The sequence below is a fragment of the Pyrus communis genome, chromosome 10, assembly GCF_963583255.1.
Source record: "Pyrus communis chromosome 10, drPyrComm1.1, whole genome shotgun sequence".
In the NCBI taxonomy this organism is placed as follows: domain Eukaryota; kingdom Viridiplantae; phylum Streptophyta; class Magnoliopsida; order Rosales; family Rosaceae; genus Pyrus; species Pyrus communis.
In genome coordinates, this window is record NC_084812.1 from 25,874,304 (window position 1) to 25,895,214 (window position 20,911).

At 34.4% G+C, this 20,911-nt stretch overlaps 2 protein-coding genes across 2 annotated transcripts; both read right to left on the reverse strand.

Annotated features, from left to right (window-relative positions):
• Positions 1–3,498: 3,498 nt before the first annotated feature.
• Positions 3,499–11,840, reverse strand: LOC137746446 (polyamine oxidase 1-like). Its single transcript, XM_068486461.1, has 10 exons — positions 11,758–11,840; positions 11,419–11,668; positions 10,925–11,050; positions 10,636–10,697; positions 9,694–9,848; positions 7,374–7,517; positions 5,844–5,993; positions 4,692–4,946; positions 4,208–4,289; positions 3,499–4,107 (listed from the first exon to the last, which is right to left on the reverse strand). The coding sequence occupies exons 1-10, from the start codon at positions 11,807–11,809 to the stop codon at positions 3,890–3,892; spliced, it is 1,494 nt and encodes a 497-aa protein (XP_068342562.1). The 5' UTR covers positions 11,810–11,840; the 3' UTR covers positions 3,499–3,889.
• Positions 11,841–17,738: 5,898 nt separating this feature from the next.
• LOC137748086 (uncharacterized) lies at positions 17,739–18,197 on the reverse strand. The gene has a single exon (XM_068488177.1). The coding sequence runs from the start codon at positions 18,195–18,197 to the stop codon at positions 17,739–17,741; it is 459 nt and encodes a 152-aa protein (XP_068344278.1).
• Between the last annotated feature and the right edge of the window lie 2,714 nt (positions 18,198–20,911).

Sequence of the window (20,911 nt, forward strand, 5' to 3'; positions counted from 1 at the left end):
CTTGACCAACACACATTAACTTATGCTTTAAAAAGGGAGCAAGTATTGGGTAAAGAGAGAGTAGGTGTAAGATCACTTATGCCAACCCCCACTATGGGAGAGACAACACCATTGACATTGGTGATACTGCATTGTTGATGAGTAGTCTCGCAAACCAGACCTTTAGGATGATGAGTTATATGGTCAGTAGCACTTGAGTTGATATCTTACCACAAGATCATAACCATTAGAAATGTGAAAAACATGTCACAGTTACTTGAGCTCTCTAGAGAGTAGTTAGTCTATCCATGAGCACCAAAAGAGTCATGAAGTGGAGAGCATTATCTCATTCCAATTTAACAACTATATATTTAGATTTTTTTTGTAATTTCAAGATTAATTTTATAATCAAATATAAACAAGTTAAAAAACAAAGTGCGAATAGCTAACTAACAAACCAACTACGAAGGAATATAATTTTACATGAGAAAGACTAATTTCAATAGTTGCATGATTTCAAAAATTAAATTATTATGAATATCTAGAAATCAATAATTAAATTAACACAAAAAACTAAGCATCAAGTATCCTAATCAAAATATAAAAATAGTAAACTTAAAAGATAATACATCTTCACTTGATTGCAATATTACCATTTTTCGGAACCTAATGCTTGACACTTAGCAAATTTGTGTTTTTCATCTAGTTTTAGTGAATTTAGAAAACATAAAGTGCGACTTCCTGAAAAAAAGTTGAGGTTTCAACATAAAACCAATTGATAATATGGGAAGTAACATAATTACTTATAAGCACATGCAAAATCCTTATTTCCTCGATGTGGGATTGATACTTTCATCACATTTGGAATTAAAATGAAAAGAAAAATACAAAGCATCAGTTGTCAATTCCTTCTGCCGAGCAAAGAGAAACTAGTAGAAAACAATGCGGACAACTACCCGAACATGGACGCTCGTTCGACTTCTTTCAAAGTGACGAATAAGTCATTAGTGGGCATTCAAAGCAAAATATACTCAACATCTTTGATTTCATCAAGTTTTAAATTCATGGGACTCTTCTTTCTCCTATGCTTAACATATCAAGTTTACAAAATTTTATGGTGTACCTTCAAAACTCATCATTTTGGGACTTCTTCAAAATAAATTCTAGGATCAAACAAAGTAAGCACATCCTTCAAGCAATTCGCATCTTTCAACACCGACAAATAAACATCGACACCTTCCAATACAACAACAAATCCATTATCAACTATATACGTTTTTCCAGTTCTAAAAACAACAATAAAACATAGACAATTAGTATCGAGAAATTTATAATGACATGCCATTTAAAATGCATTACATTCTATACATTCATCTGAAAAAAGACAAAGATACTTACAATAAAAACTTCAATTTCAACAAAAAACATTTTTTAAATCGTTGATATCAGCAGAGTCAACTCCATGATCCATTCTGTATGTTCGACAAATCAAATCTAAAAAACTTCAATGTAGACGGTCTTTACAAAACAAATCAACTTCTGGTATACTTCTTCCACTTCAGTAAACGAATCAAATACAAGTAACTTCCTTCATATGTCGCTCATCCTTCAAAGTCATGAAGCGAAGAACATAATATTCTTCCAATTCAACAAATGTAAATCCAAATTTTTTTTTTTTTATAATTTCAGGATTAATCCACAATTAAAATCAAATATAAACAAGTTAAAAAAAATGAGTGCAAATTCCAATTTCAATCATTAATACTAGGGTAAATTATATTTTATTCCTTCATGTGTGCAATTGCAATTTTATACAACATTTTTATAAAATTTCAATCTCATACGTTTAGTAATTATTTTATTTTGATTTCATACAACTGTTAAAAAATGTGTTAAGTTAGTCATTAAGTGACGACGTGTTAACAGTGAGTTCTACAATGCACAACCATATTCTCAATTGGCAATCACTTAGAGTCATTTTTCTAAAAATCCATGTCTAGGCGCTAGGCGGCTGGTAACCGCCTTGATTAGTCCCTAGACATTTGAAAATTAAGAAAGTGTGCCTAGACCCGCTTAGGTGTCCGCCTAGCCCGCCTAAGCACCCGCCTAGGTTGCGATCCTGACTTAGACAAAAAATTGATAACTTTCATTTTATATTTTAATTTTTCAATAAAATGTAAGAAACATATTGAATACTTGGATAAATACTCCTTATATGCTTGTTCCCCATGTTTTCAATATATTCAAATATTTTATATTTTATTTTGCAATTTATATATCCTAGTATAATTATGTGTGTTTTTTAAGTAAAAATAGGCATTTATTTATACAATACATAATAATTAAATCCACCTAGTCCTTTAGGCCCAGCCGGCCGCCCAATTAGTGCTTAGCGTTTTTTAGAATCTTACTTAGAGTTAGATGTAAATTCGTAAGTAACTCAGATGTAGCCTGCTTCTTTTAATGGCATGAAATAGTATATACTGTTTTCTCCTGCAATTAGTTGTCTAATCGCCATCATCAATAGTTAGCAAAAATAAAAAGACAGAAACTTGGAATAGGATCCTCTCCTAAGCAAATGCTCGGGATCCTCATGAGTAATCAACACGAGCCGTTGGATTTTGATTCAACGGTTATAATTATTATAACTTTTAGGAAAACCCCATATTTGTAGCCGTTGGATCAAAATCCAACGGTCCGTGTTGATTGGTCATGAGGATTCCCAACATTTGCTCAGGAGAGGATCATATCCCCAAAAACTTAGCATAAATTTGAATAAATCAACTTGTCATTTGTAGGTGTGAGAGTGGGTTTTCATCAACGTAAAATTTGAATGGAATAAATAAGTACTCGTCTCAAGACCCAACCGATGGTTTCATCAACTTTAGACTCAACCACTATTTTTGCTAGTTTTGGTCTTGGACCCAACCGTCCTCAATGCAACAAACATTACAATACTTTGATGCGTTAGGTACTTTTTGAGATTTTATTACTTTAAACATATTCACTTAATAATACGATTTAGTGATATTTCTCTAAATAAGTGAAAACTTTTAAGTTTGAATGGCGTGGATGAAAGTTCAATATCAATTTATTCTCCCATCCATCAGGATAAATATATCTTTGTATTAAAAAACAAATCCTGGATAAGAAAATTGCACAATGGCATCCAAACTTCTTTTAGTTTTGTGCAGCTATTTAAATGTCACTTAGTACTATGATATAGTGAGATGTCTCTTCTCTTATAAGTCAGAGGTCTTAAATTTGACTCTCGTAAATAGCGAGTTCAATACCAATTTATAATTAATGGCACATTGTGTGGCTTAACCCGATTATTCCACCCTTTAACTTCATATTGTGAGGCTCTTTTGGGGTGTCGTATCAATACAATTACTTGAAAAATCAGGCCAAGGAGAACCGGGATCTAAAACCCACTCACACTTGGGCTGGAATCATAGACCCACAAAACAGTAGCCCACAGAAGAATGTCTCCAAGGGAAACCAACTGTTTTCTTGACATGATGAAAAATTTGATTAAATACAAATGCTAAGAGAAAATGAGAAAGATTGTTTCTTTTGAAACTAACATTCAGTACCAGTACAATAGAACCTGGTTCCTACGGCCATCTAGCTCTTCCCTTCGTTTCATGGCCTACTATTACATGTGTATACCCCCATACCATTTTCATCCCGCATCCGAAACCCTTTAACCTCCGTTGATTCTCCCCTTCCTATACCATTATGAACCAAACAACTATCACACAAACCCAGCTTTGTTGTCCCTCCCATCATTCTACATTATAAACGGCATCAAGGATTATATAGAGATTGTATTTGAACCCATCTCATGATCTTTCTCGATGCTTATTTTTTGGTTTTCGGTCACCAATCATGGTGTTTTGCCTATAACCTATTCATAACATAGCTCCGGGATGCCAACTTTGCCACTTAAATATGATCTTTTAGGAATATCGCATTTGAGACTTGAGACAGCATCGTTCTGTGTCAAACTTAATGAACCAGTCAATGCAAGCAAGGGTTCTAACAAAAACGCTTGGTTTTCACTCTCACTAGTCCTTTCCTTCTCCTTTTCCATTTCTTCCAGCAACGCTTTACCAGTCTCAATACCTATTGATCATCAAGCAACATGACACAAACAAGATGTTACAACTTGTGTTTATAATTGGAGGCCTATAATCTCCGAAAGAACCTTAAATTAATTGATTACCTGCAAGGTGCCCGCCATGGACATAACCACTAAATTTTTCACTTGTGTGTTCCCCGGTGAAGAAGAGGCGGCCTACTGGGTTCTGGTCATAATACAAAAAAAGCAGCGTACATAATGTCAATTCATTTCAAAGTTTGTTATAAGATTGAGACCTTCTCATCGATCAAGGGAAAAATACGAAACGATATCAAATGCTCTTTAAGTGAGCAATGATGTAGCTACACTTCTAATTTTTCTCTCTTATTTTTCATGTACGAAATGTCTTAAGCCATGATGTGGCACACCATGTGACTAGACAACTAATTCACGCTACATGCAAAATATGCACGGGTGGATCTTAATGGCACGTGTGGCAAACCGCATGCAACCGTATCATGGTGTAGGAGCTTCCAAATTTCACTAGAAGAGGAGCTTCTGTGAAAAACATTAAGTGAAATTGATCTATGGTGAAACAAAACGTTTAGGAGAGAGAGAGAAGGCAAACCTTGATGTCATGAACGAATTGGTTATGAGAGATCATAGGGAAGTTACTGTAGCTGCCGCGCTGGAATCTATTGTTCCACCAGCGAGGTACAAGTATATCAGTAGCTTCCGGAATGTCCGGCCCAAACATGTCCTTAAGAGCCGCCATGGCTTCATTCAACGTCTCCTTATCAGACTGAGCTTCCACACGCTTTGATTCCCCATTCGTCAACGTCACGACCAGCATATTGGATCCAGGATAAGCATTTTCCATGTGCTGATGGCATGGCAACAGATTAGCAGCCAGCTTGGAGAGAATATGGTTAGTAGTAAAGTTAAAATATACTATAGTTATCAGTCTCGCATATTTTATTTTATTTGTCATAATAGTAGTTCAGAAAATTTCCACATATATCGGTCAAATAAGTCGTATTGTAAGATGAAAGATAGTGACATCCCACAATGCCTCCATAATATGTACAGTTTCTCTCCTAATAAAACCAAAGAAAATGATTTTAATAATATACACATTTGAGATTTGATTGACGTACGCATTATACAAACTTGTTAATCGTAGCTTCATGAAAGGAAGAACCATTCAAACTAATACTGCGAGAGATACTAGTTTATTAATCATAACAACAAGAACAACAGGAATCAATATTTGTTACCTAATTGTAGACGGAGATATTTTTACAAACTAATGCTAAAACACATGCAGCATACTCTCGACAAGGTCACTGTCAAGTTTCATAACCTACTGAGGGTTATCTAAAATGGAAGAAATGTGTAATTTTATGTACTAACATTGGGGAAGCATCCTATCAACTCAAAGTAAAATGACAGCTCGGTCATACAGCAGACAGCCAAAACATGAATATACAAAGTGAAGATTGTGTTTAAAGATCCTGTAAGTGCGCAATCGTAAATTTTGTTGTTTTCCAAAGGTGCATGAACCACAACACTTGGCATGAACATTTGAAATGTTGTCATCTTCTGATCCTTGACGAGGACCATTTATTTACTAAATTAAACAAGTAGTAGTGGCATGAAAATATGACAGGCTAGTTGGAAATTCAGTGCACAACACAACATATGGAATCTATTTATCTGCTGGAAATGAAAACTCATATATTGTTAGCTGGCGTCGAGAATGACAAATATTTAAACCAACCTGCCAAAATGTGTAGTAGCCTCTCCTCTCATGGGCATAGAGGAAGAACTCTTGTCCTGGTCCACAAGGCCAGAACTTATACGGGAACTTCAGAAAGATCTTCGTGTATACAATAACATCACATTTCTGTATAGCCTCTGTTTTCCACCTCTATGTTGTTTAATTCATCAAGTTAGCATGATTTCAAGCAAAGTACACTAACAATATCAAAAAGAGACTTTGAATAAGATGCGCTTTCAGTCATAGGGTCACAACCAATGTAACCATGACCAATTATCTACCAGTTTCGTTAAGTTAAAACAGGAATTGCATCATCGTTACTAAATATGCCTAAGCAGACGAAACAATAGTGTATGCATAAGTATAGATCTTATACTCCAGGATACAGCACGAAAAGGTATAGATCATATACAATGGGCTCAAACGGCAATCACGCCACAACTGCATAGTCAGATAGCATATAATTTGGACTACCAACTACTCTAAGAATTAGCTGCTAAAATGTATGGTGCAAAACATGCAGATGATTATTCGACAATGCTTAACAAAGGCACAAGTTGGGAACGGTTACATACAAGCCCTAACAACCATCAAACAACAATAAGCAATAAGTAAATCCAATCCCACCCAATCAAAACTCGGAGATCCTTCTATATTATCTTATCTTTATAGCACCAGCCACTGCTACTTCACCGTTGTTACATCTAACCGTTTAGAGTCATGAATGCATATGCACTACCTAATGTAGTAAGGCAAATGAAATGATGTTACCGATCACTTTTCTTTCCTTGATTATTTAACCCCGCTATTAGTAAAAGAGATCTAAAAGATTATCCATTCTACCCCAAGAAACTAAGGCAGAAGCTATAGAATACAATTCTCTTTTTTCTTGTCCACCGCATTCAACACCTACAGGCTACATTTAGTGAACCAAGCAGCAAGGCACAGCCTACATTTAGTTAACCTATTGGCACGCAAATGGGTTAAAATTCTGTAGATCCTAAGTCCATGGTATTGGCAATTTGGCATTTGGCATATAAAAAAACAGATTCCTAATCTTTCTCTTGCGTCATCAACCAGTGAAACTTATTTAATGAGCCCCGCTATCCATAATTTCTGACTCTTCATCTAAATTGCATTCAATAATGCGGACCACACCTTAAATATACCAAGTAAACAAATAGGAAACTCCCATCTAAAGGGACCCATATGTTGGGGACCTAGCCCTTGAGATCCCGCTATATCTTTACGTTGGACAAAGACTTTTCCCCATTAATGCAAGTAAAAATCAGTGTGAAAAGCATGAAGAAAGAGAGGGGCATAAAATCCATGACCAATAGCTAAAAGCTACGCCCACGTACTATGTTGGTAAGGTTGTGGTGGCAATTGAGTCCAGTGACAGACATACATGCAGAAGAGTTGTGAAGGCGGCTGATGTCATGTGAGCAAATTAACATATAAACACGTAATTGGCAAAGATATGAATTAAATCATTTCATTGAAATGATATGAACACAAAAAGAGACGTACGGGTAAGGGTGGATTGAAAGCAATGAGGTTGCTTTGGAGAACACCAATGCTAACTGACAAAATCATGTAATTTGCTTGGAAGACGCAACCATCCTCCGTCATTACCGTAACGCCGTTTCTCGAGTGCTGCAAGTCCCGAACAACCTGCCCCAAATCAAGCTTGGCTTCATCTTCTCATAAATGGATAATAGTAAAAATATTTATACAACCATAAAAAGTAGGGAATTGTTATTAACTCTAAAAATCTCATTCTACACTCCAAAATTTCTATATTTGGAAAGAAAAATACACTGTAGAATGAGATTTTTGAAATGTCAATAATACTTCCCAAAAAGTAACATGTGAAGTTCCCATAAGATCTTGAAATTCAGAGATGAAGGGTATTTATAATACATATTTAAATTAAACATCTAAAAAACAGCCATTAAATTATTTAACTTAATGAAATTTAACAGCTGTTGTTCATATGTATAACTTAAATATGCATAAGAGAAAATTCATTCAGAGATGAGAGGGGAAAGATTTATTGAAACGGAATCTGCTCAAAATTCAAACCATTAGCCCATTTATGTTAGTTTTTAAGTTACAAGGAAACAAGAAAAAAAATGTTGCATAGAACGCTGTCAGTCATTGTAACTATTCAATCTATTAATATCATGTCGTGCAAATTTGTCTCCATATTGCACCGAAGCGCCACGAGGTCTGTTTCATGCAGACTGCTCAATGAAACGTGACATGAAATCTGTTTATTTCAACAAATGAGGAGGGGAAGACAGCAGCCCATGAACTGGACAAAAATTTGACAGCACAACACTACTTCCTATTATCTTGCTCTTGGGGTCTACAAATGTGAGTGGTAAAAGCCAAAAGGGTTTTAAAGGTCTCAAGGATCGCGTCTCTTCATGTATGTACGAGTTAAAACCAAAAGAGAAAAAGAAAGAAAAGGTTTCGGATCCGCTCGGAGGTAAGTAATTGTGCAAATGGAAGTCAAAGAAGTCACGCAATTTTCATATAACAATGTATACGAAAAAAACAACCACCATTATTGGATAAAATTGTGTTAGTCACATATTTATTTTTATTTTTTACATAATTTTTTTTAATTTTTGGCTGTTGAATTCAATAAATTAAAGAAGATCAATGAACAAAAATTAATAAAGTATGTTAGAAGTAAAAATAAGTATGTGAATGATCCTACCTATTAGATAATGGATCTCAAAAAATGACAAAAAAAAGTATATGCAAAGTTTCATGGGTGGATAATTGCTTAGAAAAGGCAAACTTATGATTTATCTACGGTAAATAAATAAAAAATCGAAAAATATTTTTTTAAACAAACAATAACGTGTAAGTTGTTACATATTAAAAAAAAAAAAAAAACCATGTGGATCAAACTCGCAATCAAGTGCATAGGAATTATTTCTTTTCGACATTACTGTAAAGCATTATCTACAAAAAAATATCTTATCTTGGGAAGCTAAAATAAAAATTCTATGAACACGTGCAAATACAATAATATATAGGGTTGTGTTATCCACAAATCAATTTTTATTTTTTAAACACTCTTAATTTTCAGTCATCAAATTAAATGAATTGAAGAATATCAATGAAAAAAAAATTAACAAGAGTGTGAAAAATAAAATGGTGTGTGTGAATAGCACTAATTCACACTAAGTTACTAATGTATATAAGGTAATGCTAGAGAGACTAAATTTATAGATTAAATTTTATAAACTAAGTGACATGGAAGTTGATAATTGAATTATTATTTAAGTGTTAATTAATGTATTTATTTTTTTATTAGTGTTATATTATTTAATTTTTAAATTTAGTCTAAAAAAATTGCTAAAAAGAAACAAAAAAAATTAGTTGACCCTCGAAGAAAGAAGGGTGTATGTTACAATATAATAATGATAGGTATCATATAATTTCATAAAACAAAAGAAAAAACAGCTTTCAGAAACGTCATTATCTACAGACTGCAAAGCTGGGTCAAACTCAAGAAGAAAAGGAAGACTGCGTTTGCATACAAACAAAGCAGGAATCCAGAGTTTTCCCCTCCCACTTTCTCTTCCTTTATTTGTATTTTACTCATATCCGTCCATATTTTTTTCATCCTATTATTGGGTAGAGAAAGCGAATTTTGCAAAGCTTTACAGCATGACCTTGTAACGCAGCAAAGATTAAAGCCTTGTACGAAGGATAAGTCAATGGACTAGAAATTCATTATTAATAACATCTTTTCTTTAAGCAAATCGAAATGATTGGGCAAAGAAAATAAGCTAAAAGGTGGAAAACGAGAAGGATGAGATTCTGGTACCTTATTGAACTTGAGACGACTGTCCAACAGTTTACCCTCAGATGTAAAGAGAAAATCTTCAGCCATTTTGTACAGCATATGCTCATACCCTCTCTCATCCACAACCAAAAACTCTCGTTCTCCGTAATCCAAAAAGGTTGATATGGGCTCTACTTCTGCACCACAATCAAAATACTCCATTTCTCAAATTCACAATTCATAATCAAAATAATTTTTTTCCAAATCTTATTTGTCGTTTTCATTATATAATATAGTACTTCAAAAATCATTTTCTAAAACATTACCAACCTTAATTAATTTACATCTAACAATCTCCAAAATAAAAGAACAAGATTTCCACATAAATTATAAGCAAATGGCGCTCTCTACTACAGTGGTGGAAAGAAATGTTGCCTTCTACCACGACGTGGATTCAAACCCCGTTCCTTACTTTAACATCTAATCCAACAAATTTATTGTTTAACAAAAAAAAATATAAATTAAAAAACAAAATTCCTTTATGTGCCGCCCAGAGAATCAATTGCATTTTTAAAACAAGACCCTTTAGTTAAAATAGTTATTGAGATCTACATAACTCGTCACTTTGTTGCATGAAAATTAAAATCAGTAAAAATAATCCCTGAGTTTGTCCAACGCAAATCATTTTGATCATTTTATGAAAAATCTATCAATATTCCTGTTAAGTGATGAGGTTGGTTTAACAAAAACACTCTTAAAAAAGTGGTCACGTGGTCGTTCACGTAACAATTTAACACAAACTCAAAGACTATTTTTATCAACTTTCAATATCAAAGACTTAAATGAGAAATTATGATAACTCAATAATCATTTTGACTAAAAATCTTTAAAACATCACTAGAAAATAAAAAAAATTGGGAATTTCATGTTCTTGTCTCAGCACCCAAACAGAAAATTGACCGAGGAGGACCTGTGAAAACTAACCTGGCATCTCAAAATCGTGTAGGGTGAAGTCAATGGCGAGCTCTATCGGCGTTTTCTGTGTACTGGACAAACCACACCCATAAACAAAATAATCAAATTCCACACGACTAAAATAAAATAATTGTGAATAATATACAAAATCAACAGTTTCAGGTCAATTTCGCGGAAATTACCACAAAATACAGAAAACGCAAATAATAAAAAATAAAACTAATATAAAATAATAATAATTTGAAAAAATTGGATTTGTTAATAAGTAGAAGCCAAAGCGATTGAGAAAGGAGATTACGTGGGCGGTTCGGTGACATTGGAGAAATCGCCGCCGCCGGCTTCCAGCTTCTTCAGCTTCTGCACCGCCGACTCCACTTCTTTCTTGTACGTCTCTTCCACGAGTCCTCTAGGAAATATCTTCCCGCTGAAAGAAAAAAAGAAAAAAAAAAAGAAGTAAAATACCCAGTTAACTCGGCGAGTTCGTTATTAATAATATTCTCCACCCGCGGCGCAGTTTAGGAACAAACAGTCCACGTGGACGCTAATTTACCCCGGTCGTGCCAAAACAAATAGTTCACCGCCGGCGCAGATTAGCAGCAAAAAAAATAAAAAATAAAATAAAATTCTAAAGTGTGACGGTATGACAAAAATGTGGAGGCCAATTAATTCTCCAACGGCGCAAAGTAGCACACAAACGTCGTGGAAGCTAAATAGAGGCGGCGAAGCGAAAATGCAGGGAAAAAATTAGCTAAATAAATGAATGAACCGAAGAGAAACGGCGTCGTAATGGACCTGCGATCGTAGATGTTGTAGCGAGCATTACTGTAATCGGAGAAGATAGTGCGGAGATTCGATTTCCGGGCGAGGTCCAAGACCGGGTTCAACTCTCTGCCTCCGACTCCGACTATCCAACCGGCGCCAAGCTCCACCGATACACCACCGAAATCCTGTTTTCGGATCCTGCCACCTATACGGTCGGAAGCTTCCAGAATCACCACGTCCTCCACGCCGTTCTCGATCAATACCTTCGCCGCCGATAAACCTTTCAATAAGAAGAAATTAAACGGACGAAGTGAGAAACGAGATTTAAAATTAGGAATTGGAAAATCGACGGTGGCGATTGTCACTCACCCGAGACTCCGGCGCCGACAATGATGACGGAGGAGCGAGAAGGGGAATCCATGAGAGAGAGAAGGGCGCTGTGTATATCGGTTGGCTAGAGAAGCAGAAAATAGCGGGAGTCGGTTTATATAGTTTTTTTCACTTTGACTCGTGAGGGCGTTTTTGTCTTTTCACTTTGACTCGTGGACGTGGCGTAGGGAAAGTAGCAGGAGTTTTCGTTTTGGGTTCGATATTCAGGTATATGTGAGGGTGTTTTCGTCTTTTCATTTTGACGTGCGGTAAATGTGTGCTTTACGTGATCTCCCACGTGTTAGGCACGTGATCCATAACCGTTAAACAGAAAGGTGAAATCCATAACCGTTGTTCCTACGTTACGACGACGAAACCAATTCGATAAAATCCTCAATCGAGTAAAAGCTTATTATTATGTCGACAAGTCAGTCCAAATCTTATACGACAATATAAGCTTACAGTTGAAGAGGATGTTGTTTTGATAACGATTCATGTGAAAGTGTTTATGTTTGAAAAGGTTTTGATTCAAGTGTTTTTTTGTTTTAAAAGTACATGAAGTCTTTTTTTTATGATTCATTTGCAGTTTTACTAAAGATTAATTTCAAAAAAATTCTAATTAAAAATGTTTTTAGTTATTTTATAAACACTTTCAGACGAGTTATAATATACCTATTAGCTTTTGCTGTCAAATTTATTAAATGCATGTTTAATCAATGATCTTAAGCTAGAAATCTTTTTCAATGTGACTTTTTACGATAATGCATAACTTTTATTAAGAGGCGAGAGAGAGTTTGAAATTATTATAATAATGTAAGGGAGTAGGAATTTTTTTTTAACAAGGATGCTTGAGAATGTCAATCCTTATACTTTTTTAAACCACTAGTATAACTCAAAGGGTAGTATTTTTACACTCTTTATTTTCCTTTATGCACTCTTAATTTATACCAAAAGAAAATAGTAATGGTGGAGAATAGAGTGTTAGATTAAAACCCTAATTCATATCCGGATTCAATTACAAGGATGCTAGATGGGCACATAAGCTTCAGTGATGGAGAATAGAGTGTTAGATTAAAACCCTAATTCATATCCGGGTTCAATTTACAATTGACTTAGGAGACAAGTAAGGTTAGAGTTTTATTATGATTATTTCTTGTGTACCAAGTTAAGTGGTAGTCCCAAATTTAAACTAGTGCAATTAAGTGAGAGGTCTAATGGTATTCCTTTCCACCTGTAAGTGAGAGGTCTAGTGGTATTCATTTTCACTTGTAAGTGTGAGGTATTAGCTAGGTTCAATTCTCGCCAAAGGTGAATTTGAACCACATTTTTGCTAGGTCATTATGATGCTTAGCCCACCCCTACCCCCTTAGTGTATATAATATCGTTTGTTCAAAAAGAAAATTAGTGCAATTAAGGAGTTCTCATGTGCTAAGAAGGCCTCATATACTTTGGTATTACATCCATAGGCTAGTAGGGCTTCAAGTAGAGTCTGTTTATGGGTAAGTCTCTATTAGATTGAAGCCTGTAAATACTTGAGGTCGCTGCTCACGCTGCAATCATCACAAAACCCTGAAACTCCCCATACAGTTCTTGTGACAAAGGTGCAATTAGTGAGTGGAAGATCTTGAGTTCATTCTAATTGCGGTTCACCATCTCTTTCATCATGTCGATCATTCTAGGTTAGCGTATTCATTGTGTTTTAATGGCATAAGACTTACATGAGGTATCAGAGCACAGTTTTGTGCTATTAAAATCATGAAGAACACGAGAAATCTCTTGATTCCACTAATTTAAATTCGGAATTATCACTTAACTTGATGCACAAGGACTACTCATAATTAAACTCTAACCTTACTTGTTTCCAATATCAACTCTGAAATCAAATCCAGATAGGGATTAAGGTTTGTTATACTGGCCATTTGAGTTGATTAAGACTAAGATTTCGACAGATTTTGTCAATGCTAAAATGAAAAGAGTAATGGTACGTGGACAATAAAGGAGTAAAAAATTACTCCCCCTTTAACTCAAACAACCAATTAAGTTGACTAGGTTCTTTACGAATACAGTTAATTTTACCATGAAGGATAGTCCTCGTCCCATATTGTTAGTATAACAAGGATTTCTTCCTATTAAAAACGTTACACTGTTAAAATAAACAGACGGAATCAACACTAACCACTAAGAACTATAGAACAATATTGGTTGAATATGGGAGGGAATCAATCAATTCAACGATCCAACTCCGTATAATAACAAAAATGAGTAGCACAATATCCTAATTTGACAACCGCCGGGGATCTCCCTTTGTAATGTTATTTCAATTTTCAAAAGAAAAAAAAAAAACAATTCAACCAAATACATCAACAAGTAGTGAATTGCTTTGGTAATAAGGAGTTTTTCAACCCTATGCTTTTCGGGTTAAAACCATTTCATGATCTACTCTTAAGCTATACTTGGCTCCAGCTTTAGGTTTCATTTATATATGCGAATTTTGGTATTGTATTCTTCTCCATTAGGTTGTTATATATGCCACCATTTCCACCATTACCGTCAACTTTCGTAGCCACTGTTACCTTCAACTTTGGTATATGCTCTTTAATTATTAACTCTCTCTTTTCCCAGTATTGCAAATGGGGAAATTGTTCGTCCATTGGCCTATGGCCTCCACTCAAACCCTACAAAATAAAAATAAAAAACAAACATTTATCCTCTAGCGACTTCGAATTTTTTGAAGGGACCAGCACAATAATGTTGGTTTGGACCCAGAATTTGGAATTTGATACTATGTGTAGAATGTGGAGGAAATGCAGATCGAGTGAGATTTTTATTTTTGGTCAAATGCCTAGCTAGAGAGATAAGAACGCAACATTATAAAAAGAAGTATATAATTTTGTTAGAGACAATTTCCAAACCGGATATGCTGTTTGTACATCTCCACTAGCTAGTAATAGTGAAAGCTAAATGAAGTTATAAGGAATATTTTTCTTTCTAATTCTATAATTTTAGGGTTATTGGAATGTCTAATTTATTTTTTTAGGAGTATTTCATCTTGTGTCTTCAAGCCTACACAGTGTTTAAAATATCCATATAGGTGGAAATATTGATTGCAAATTTACGAAAATATCGGTGGATATATTGATATCAGTTGTTTTCGATGAAAATTATATATAAAAGTTTGCAATGGGGAGGGTACAGTTAGATTTAGTCAAAAAATAGAGGAAATTTTCGTAAAAAAATTCAAAAGTTCAAAATTTGCGATGGATTCTGATAAAATTTATGCAATGAATTGGTAATACCGTCGATGTTCATTGATTTTTCTATATCTAGGCGATATAGGCTAAAATTTGCATTTCATCCCCTCCCCCCTCCCCCCCCCCCCCCCCGGCTTTCTATATCGATCCTTTATTTTTCTGTTATTTCAACGAAAATGTCAACAATTTAGTGGATATTTAAATCATTGGTTATACACAAGCACAATATCGACATGAACAATATATGTAAAAAAATTCAAAAGTGGCTATAAATTATGTTCAGAAAAACTGACATTTACATATTATATGTAGTCTTAAATTCTAAACTACTTGATTTTGAGTTCTTCTTTGCATAGAATTTAACCTTAGGAGGACTATCTATATAGTTATTTTTCTATTAGTAACTTTACATAATGTGAACTGTGGAATTACAACCTAAAAATATCAAAGAATTTTATTTTATACCTTTTGGGACAAGTCAATACTGGGAAGAAAATAGTGTTTTCCACTCATGGAATGATGGGTTATAATTTGTCTCGAGGACAATTAAGAATTTCTCAATCTTTGGTCGCTCGGGTTCTAGGAAAGAAGTAATGGGATTTGGTTCAAAAAGCAAACATGCATGCATCACATCATTGTGAGATTTTTGTTGATGTTGAATAAATTTTTTTTTTAATATTTTTGAGGGAGATGTTGAATAAATTGAATTTGAATTCGTTGAAGGAAAAAAGTTGAATATGAATGGATTGTGTGAACTCATATATAGTCTCGTAGGTTTTCTATTTTTCAATCAATGCAGTGCTGGACTTAGTGCCAACTCACTTTGACGTCGTTCTATTAATACATTGCTCACACAGTAATGGTAACTTGAGTATCCGGATTAGCATGATTTTATCTTGCTCTGGAATATCTGTATGCACTCAAGGTCTTTTAACTGTTAGATATATATATATATATATATATATATATATATTTTTTTTTTTTTATGTTCTCGATCAAATATTTAACAAAAGTATAGAGTATCTGATACTGCAGAACACTATAAAAAAATCCATTTTTTATGTTTTCGACCAAATATTTAACAAAAGTCTAGAGTATCTGATACTACAGAACACTATAAAAAAAATCCCTTGAGGTAGTGCATTATTACTCCCAGCTGTACACACTTACACTAGTTGGCACCTACAAAATTTTTTGAGATTTGTTGGTGCCCTTAATTTCTTGCTCCTTATAAGTTATAAGATTACATATTTAGTCGGCTTCTGTTCTCATTTATTCATCTGAGCAAACCTATAAGAATTTTAAGCAAAAAATAAAAAAATAAAAAATAAAAAATAAAAAAAAATTATGAAATCATCATATTTAAAAAGTTATAATGTCCTGAGTTCAACTCTCGTGAATGAATACGAACGCTTTATTTGCATACTGAACCTTCATTCTTACTTAACAAAAGTCTAGAGTACCTGATACTACAAAACACTATAAAAAAAATCCCTTGAATTAGTGCATTATCCAACCCAGGGCTAGGCCAGAGGGCTCGTGAGCCCCACGAAATCTGAAAGGGCCAAAGGGCCAACAGGCTAGCCCAATCTAGCCAGCCCCTGGCTGGGCCAAAATTTTGATTAATCCTGTTGGATATAACCGACAGTAATAGTACTTATTCATGTCAGATATAACCGACAGGAATGGTTCCTAAGCAATTCCTACATCACTAAAAAATTTAAATTATGCCTTGGTTTATGAAATTTAAAAATTTCCTTTTTTTTTTCAAGCAATACCTAAGTCATTCCTACATCATTTCTCACATAATTTTCATCATTCCATACTGTCTCACTTCATTCTATTTCAGTTCTTCACATTATATTTTCTTACCTCTTCCAATAATTTTTCCTTCAATTTTTTCAATAACATTAAATAACATTAAACAATATTAAACAACATTAATTAACATTAAACAACATAAAAAAAATATTTAACAACATGAAACTTAAACAACATTTTGAAAAACATTTAACTACATAAAACTTAAACTCCAACTCCATGCTATTTTTGACCCAAAGATGTGCAACAAAATCTTGTTGTAGGTACTTGTTTGTGGCACGAGAACGTATCATTCTACAGCCTCATGTACTCATTTATAGAGATACTACAAATTCTTGGATTGAAAGGCAAATTAGGCCCATCATATATTTTTGCACGAGTCCTTCTTGACCTATTTGGATCCTTTTGGTCGTCATCGGACTCTCCATCAATATACCCATCTCGCTCATCCTCCACAATCATATTGCGTAATATGATGCAAGACATCATGATGGAATCCAAATTTTGTCGACTCCACCCTTTTGCCGGTTCGCTGATAATCTTCCATTATGCTTGTAGAATACTGAAAGCTCTCTCAACATCTTTCCAGTATGCCTCTTGGTGTAAGGTTAACAACTTTTCGGCGTCATTCCTAGGGTTTGGAATTGCTTGGACAAGTGTCGCCCACTTTGGGTAGATGCCATCTGCCAAGTAATACCCCATATTGTATTGACGATCATTGATGTAGTAGTCAATTTGAGGTGCTTTACCTTCCGTCAGGGTATTGAAAAGAAGTGAACGCCTAAGAACTATAATGTCATTTTGGGATCCAGGGACTCTAAAGAAAGCATGCTGGATCCATGTGTCATACGAGGCAACCGCCTCTAACACAATAGCTAGCTTTCTTGACCTTCCACAGAAGCCTCATTGCTATTTGGTGGGACAATTCTTCCAATCCCAATACATGCAGTCTAATGACCTTATCATTCCCGGAAACCCACGGTCTTCAGCTTTGCGAAGGAGCCGATCCAGATCTTCTTGATTTGGCTTGCGAAGGTACTCGTCTTTGTAAACCTGAACAATTGTGACACAAAATTGTTGAAGAGTTTCAAGGAATGTAGACTTAGACATACCATGTGTTTCGATCATCGATTCAGCTGAGGAACCATAGGTCATCATTTGGAGTGCAACAGTAACCTTCTTATAAGGTGAGAAACCAGAGAGGCCTGCTTTGTCCCGCTTTTGTCGAAAGTATGGATTGACCTGCTGGACATCACAAAGTACACGCTCAAAGACATGACACCTCATCCAGAAGAGACGTCTAAAATCCTTTTTTGTGTACACCAAGTTAGGGTTGAAGTAGTTGTTCATCAGATTAACATGCGTCATCGCTCTGTTTCGTGGTTTGTAAGAGCGACCAACAACAGAGCCACCCCATTTAGGTTGTTGCATAGTTAGCTAACACATCATGGCCGCAGCTATGGTTGCTGCTATGTTTTGTGCGTTGCGCCATATTTCATCTTCTTCATCAGACTCCTCATCTTCTCGTCTCATCTGTTCCCATTTTCTTCTAATTTGGAATTGGATGAGGACCCCCAGTTGGAATCCGAAAAGGATCCAAAGTTGTAATTCATTGCAAACTTAAATTGAAAGAGATTGAATTGAAATAGATTTCAAAATTGTGTGAATTGTAACCCAATATCCACCCTATTTGTAGCCCAAAAAATTCAAATCCAATGGCTAGCTGATGTCACTTAGTCGTTGGATTTGAATTTAAGTTGTAGTTTTTAAATAATAAATTATGTTTGGCCCTTTGTTCCTCGGTTGGATATGAAGACAAATATGATCATATACTGTTCATTAAAATATTAATATCTTGAAGGGCCAGAGGGCTAAAACGAGGGCTCGTTTTAGCCCTCTGGCCCTCCAAGATATTAAGACCATCTCCAACCGCAAGGTCAAGAGGGTTGAAAAACGCCCAAAAACAGTCTCCAACTAAGGGCTAAGCCAGAGGGCTCGTGGGCCCCACTGAATCTGAAAAGGCCAAAGGGCCAATTGGCTGGCCCAATCCAGCCAGCCAGCCAGCCCTGGGCTGGGCCAGAAATCATAGCATTCCTGTTGGATATAACCGACAGCAATATATATATATATATATATATATTCTTGTCGGTTATATCCGACAGGAATGTTGTGCCAAATTTCAAATGCAACGACTAGCTGACGTCAACTAGTCGTTATTTTTTAATTTTGTTCTTTTTACAGTTTTATTTTATTTTTATTTTTTTACAATTTATTTTCGTAGAATTTCTATTTTTAAATTCTTTTTGTTTTGTATAACTTCTATTTTACAAAATTTGTTTCATATTTTTTTTAAATTCTATATTTTTTTCCTATAACTTCTATTTTACAAAATATGTTTCATATTTTTTTATAAATTCCATTTTTTTTTCCTATAACTTATATTTTACAAAATTTGTTTCATATTTTTTGAAATTCTATTTTTTTCCTATAACTTCTATTTTATAAAAAAAATTTCATATTTTTTTTTAAATTCTATTTTTTTCCTATAACTTACTAAGCCATTATATTACATTAAATTAAATTAAGTAACATGAAACAACATTAAACAATATGGAACAACATTGAATAATATTAACCAACATAAAAATTATACAATATAAAAAAAAAACATTTAACAACCTAAAACTTAAACAACATTTTTAAAAATATTTAACAACATAAAACTTAAATGCCTACACCATGGCTGTTGCATTGTTTTGTGTGTTGTGCCATGCTTCATCTTCTTCATCAGACTCCTTATCTTCTCGTTTCATCTGCGCCATTTTTTCTTCCAATTCGGAATTGGATTAGGACCCCCAGTTGGAATTCGAAGAGGATCCAAAGTTGGAATTCATTGTAAACTTGAATTGAAAGAGATGGAATTGAAAGAGATTGAAATGAAATAGATTGAATTCAAAGGTGTGTGAATTATAGCCCAATATCCAACCTATTTATAGCAAAAGAAAATTCAAATCCAACAGCTAGCTGACATCAACTAGCCATTGGATTTGAATTTGAATTTGAATTTTTTTTCGGCCAAAATTTGTAAAAAAATATTAACAAATTCTCATTTTTTTTTCCTATAAATTTAAGTTGTTGTAGTTTTTAAATTTAATTTGTAGTTTTTAAATTTAAGTTGTAGTTTTTAAACATAAGTTGTAGTTTTTTAAATTTAAGTTGTTGTAGTTTTTAAATTTAAATAATAAATTATGTTTGGCCATCAGTTAGAGACCCTTTTTTGTGATAGGGTTAAAACGAGCCCTATGCCCATCAGTTGGAGATGAAGGCAAATATGACCCTATACTGTTCATTAAAATATTAATATCTTGGAGGGCTAGAGGGCTAAAACGAGCCCTCTAGCCAGTCTTCGGTTGGAGATGACCTAATATTTTAATGAACAGTACATGACCATATTTGCCTCCATCTCCAACTGAGGGTCATAGGGCTCATTTTAGCCCTGTCAAAAAATGTCTCCAACCAAGGGCCAAAGGGCCATAGGGACAAACATAATTTATTATTTAAATTTAAAAACTACAACAACTTAAATTTAAAAACTACAATTTATGTTTAAAAACTACAACAACTTAAATTTATAGGAAAAAATGAGAATATTATAATATTTTTTTTTACAAATTTTGGCCGAAAAAAATTCAAATTCAAATCCAATGGCTAGTTGATATCAGCATGACGTCAGCTAGCCGTTAGATTTGAATTTTTTTTGGCTATAAATAGGATGGATATTGGGCTATAATTCACACACCTTTGAATTCAATCTATTTCATTTCAATCTCTTTCAATTCAATTTCTTTCAATTCAAGTTTACAATGAATTCCAACTGGAGGTCCTCATCTAATTTTGAATTGGAAGAAGAATAAGTGTAAATGAGACGAAAAGATGAGGAGTTTGATGAAGAAGATGAAGCATGGCGCAACACACCATATGTGGCAGCCATGGCCGCGGCCATGGTGTGTCAGCCAACTGAGGAACAATCTCAATGAGGTGACTCTATTGCTGGTCGATTTTACAAACCACGAAACAAAGCG

Bases quoted from the DNA above. Each gene is read 5' to 3' on its own strand.
- LOC137746446 (XM_068486461.1), bottom strand. From the start codon at position 11,809: ATGGATTCCCCTTCTCGCTCCTCCGTCATCATTGTCGGCGCCGGAGTC. The intron at 9,849-10,635 runs GTTAGTTTTCAC...ATTGTGGTGCAG, and splicing joins ACACGATTTTGAGATGCCAG to AAGTAGAGCCCATATCAACC. The intron at 5,994-7,373 runs GTACGTCTCTTT...TAAACAACATAG, and splicing joins CTTTCAATCCACCCTTACCC to AGGTGGAAAACAGAGGCTAT.
- LOC137748086 (XM_068488177.1), bottom strand. From the start codon at position 18,197: ATGACGCATGTTAATCTGATGAACAACTACTTCAACCCTAACTTGGTG.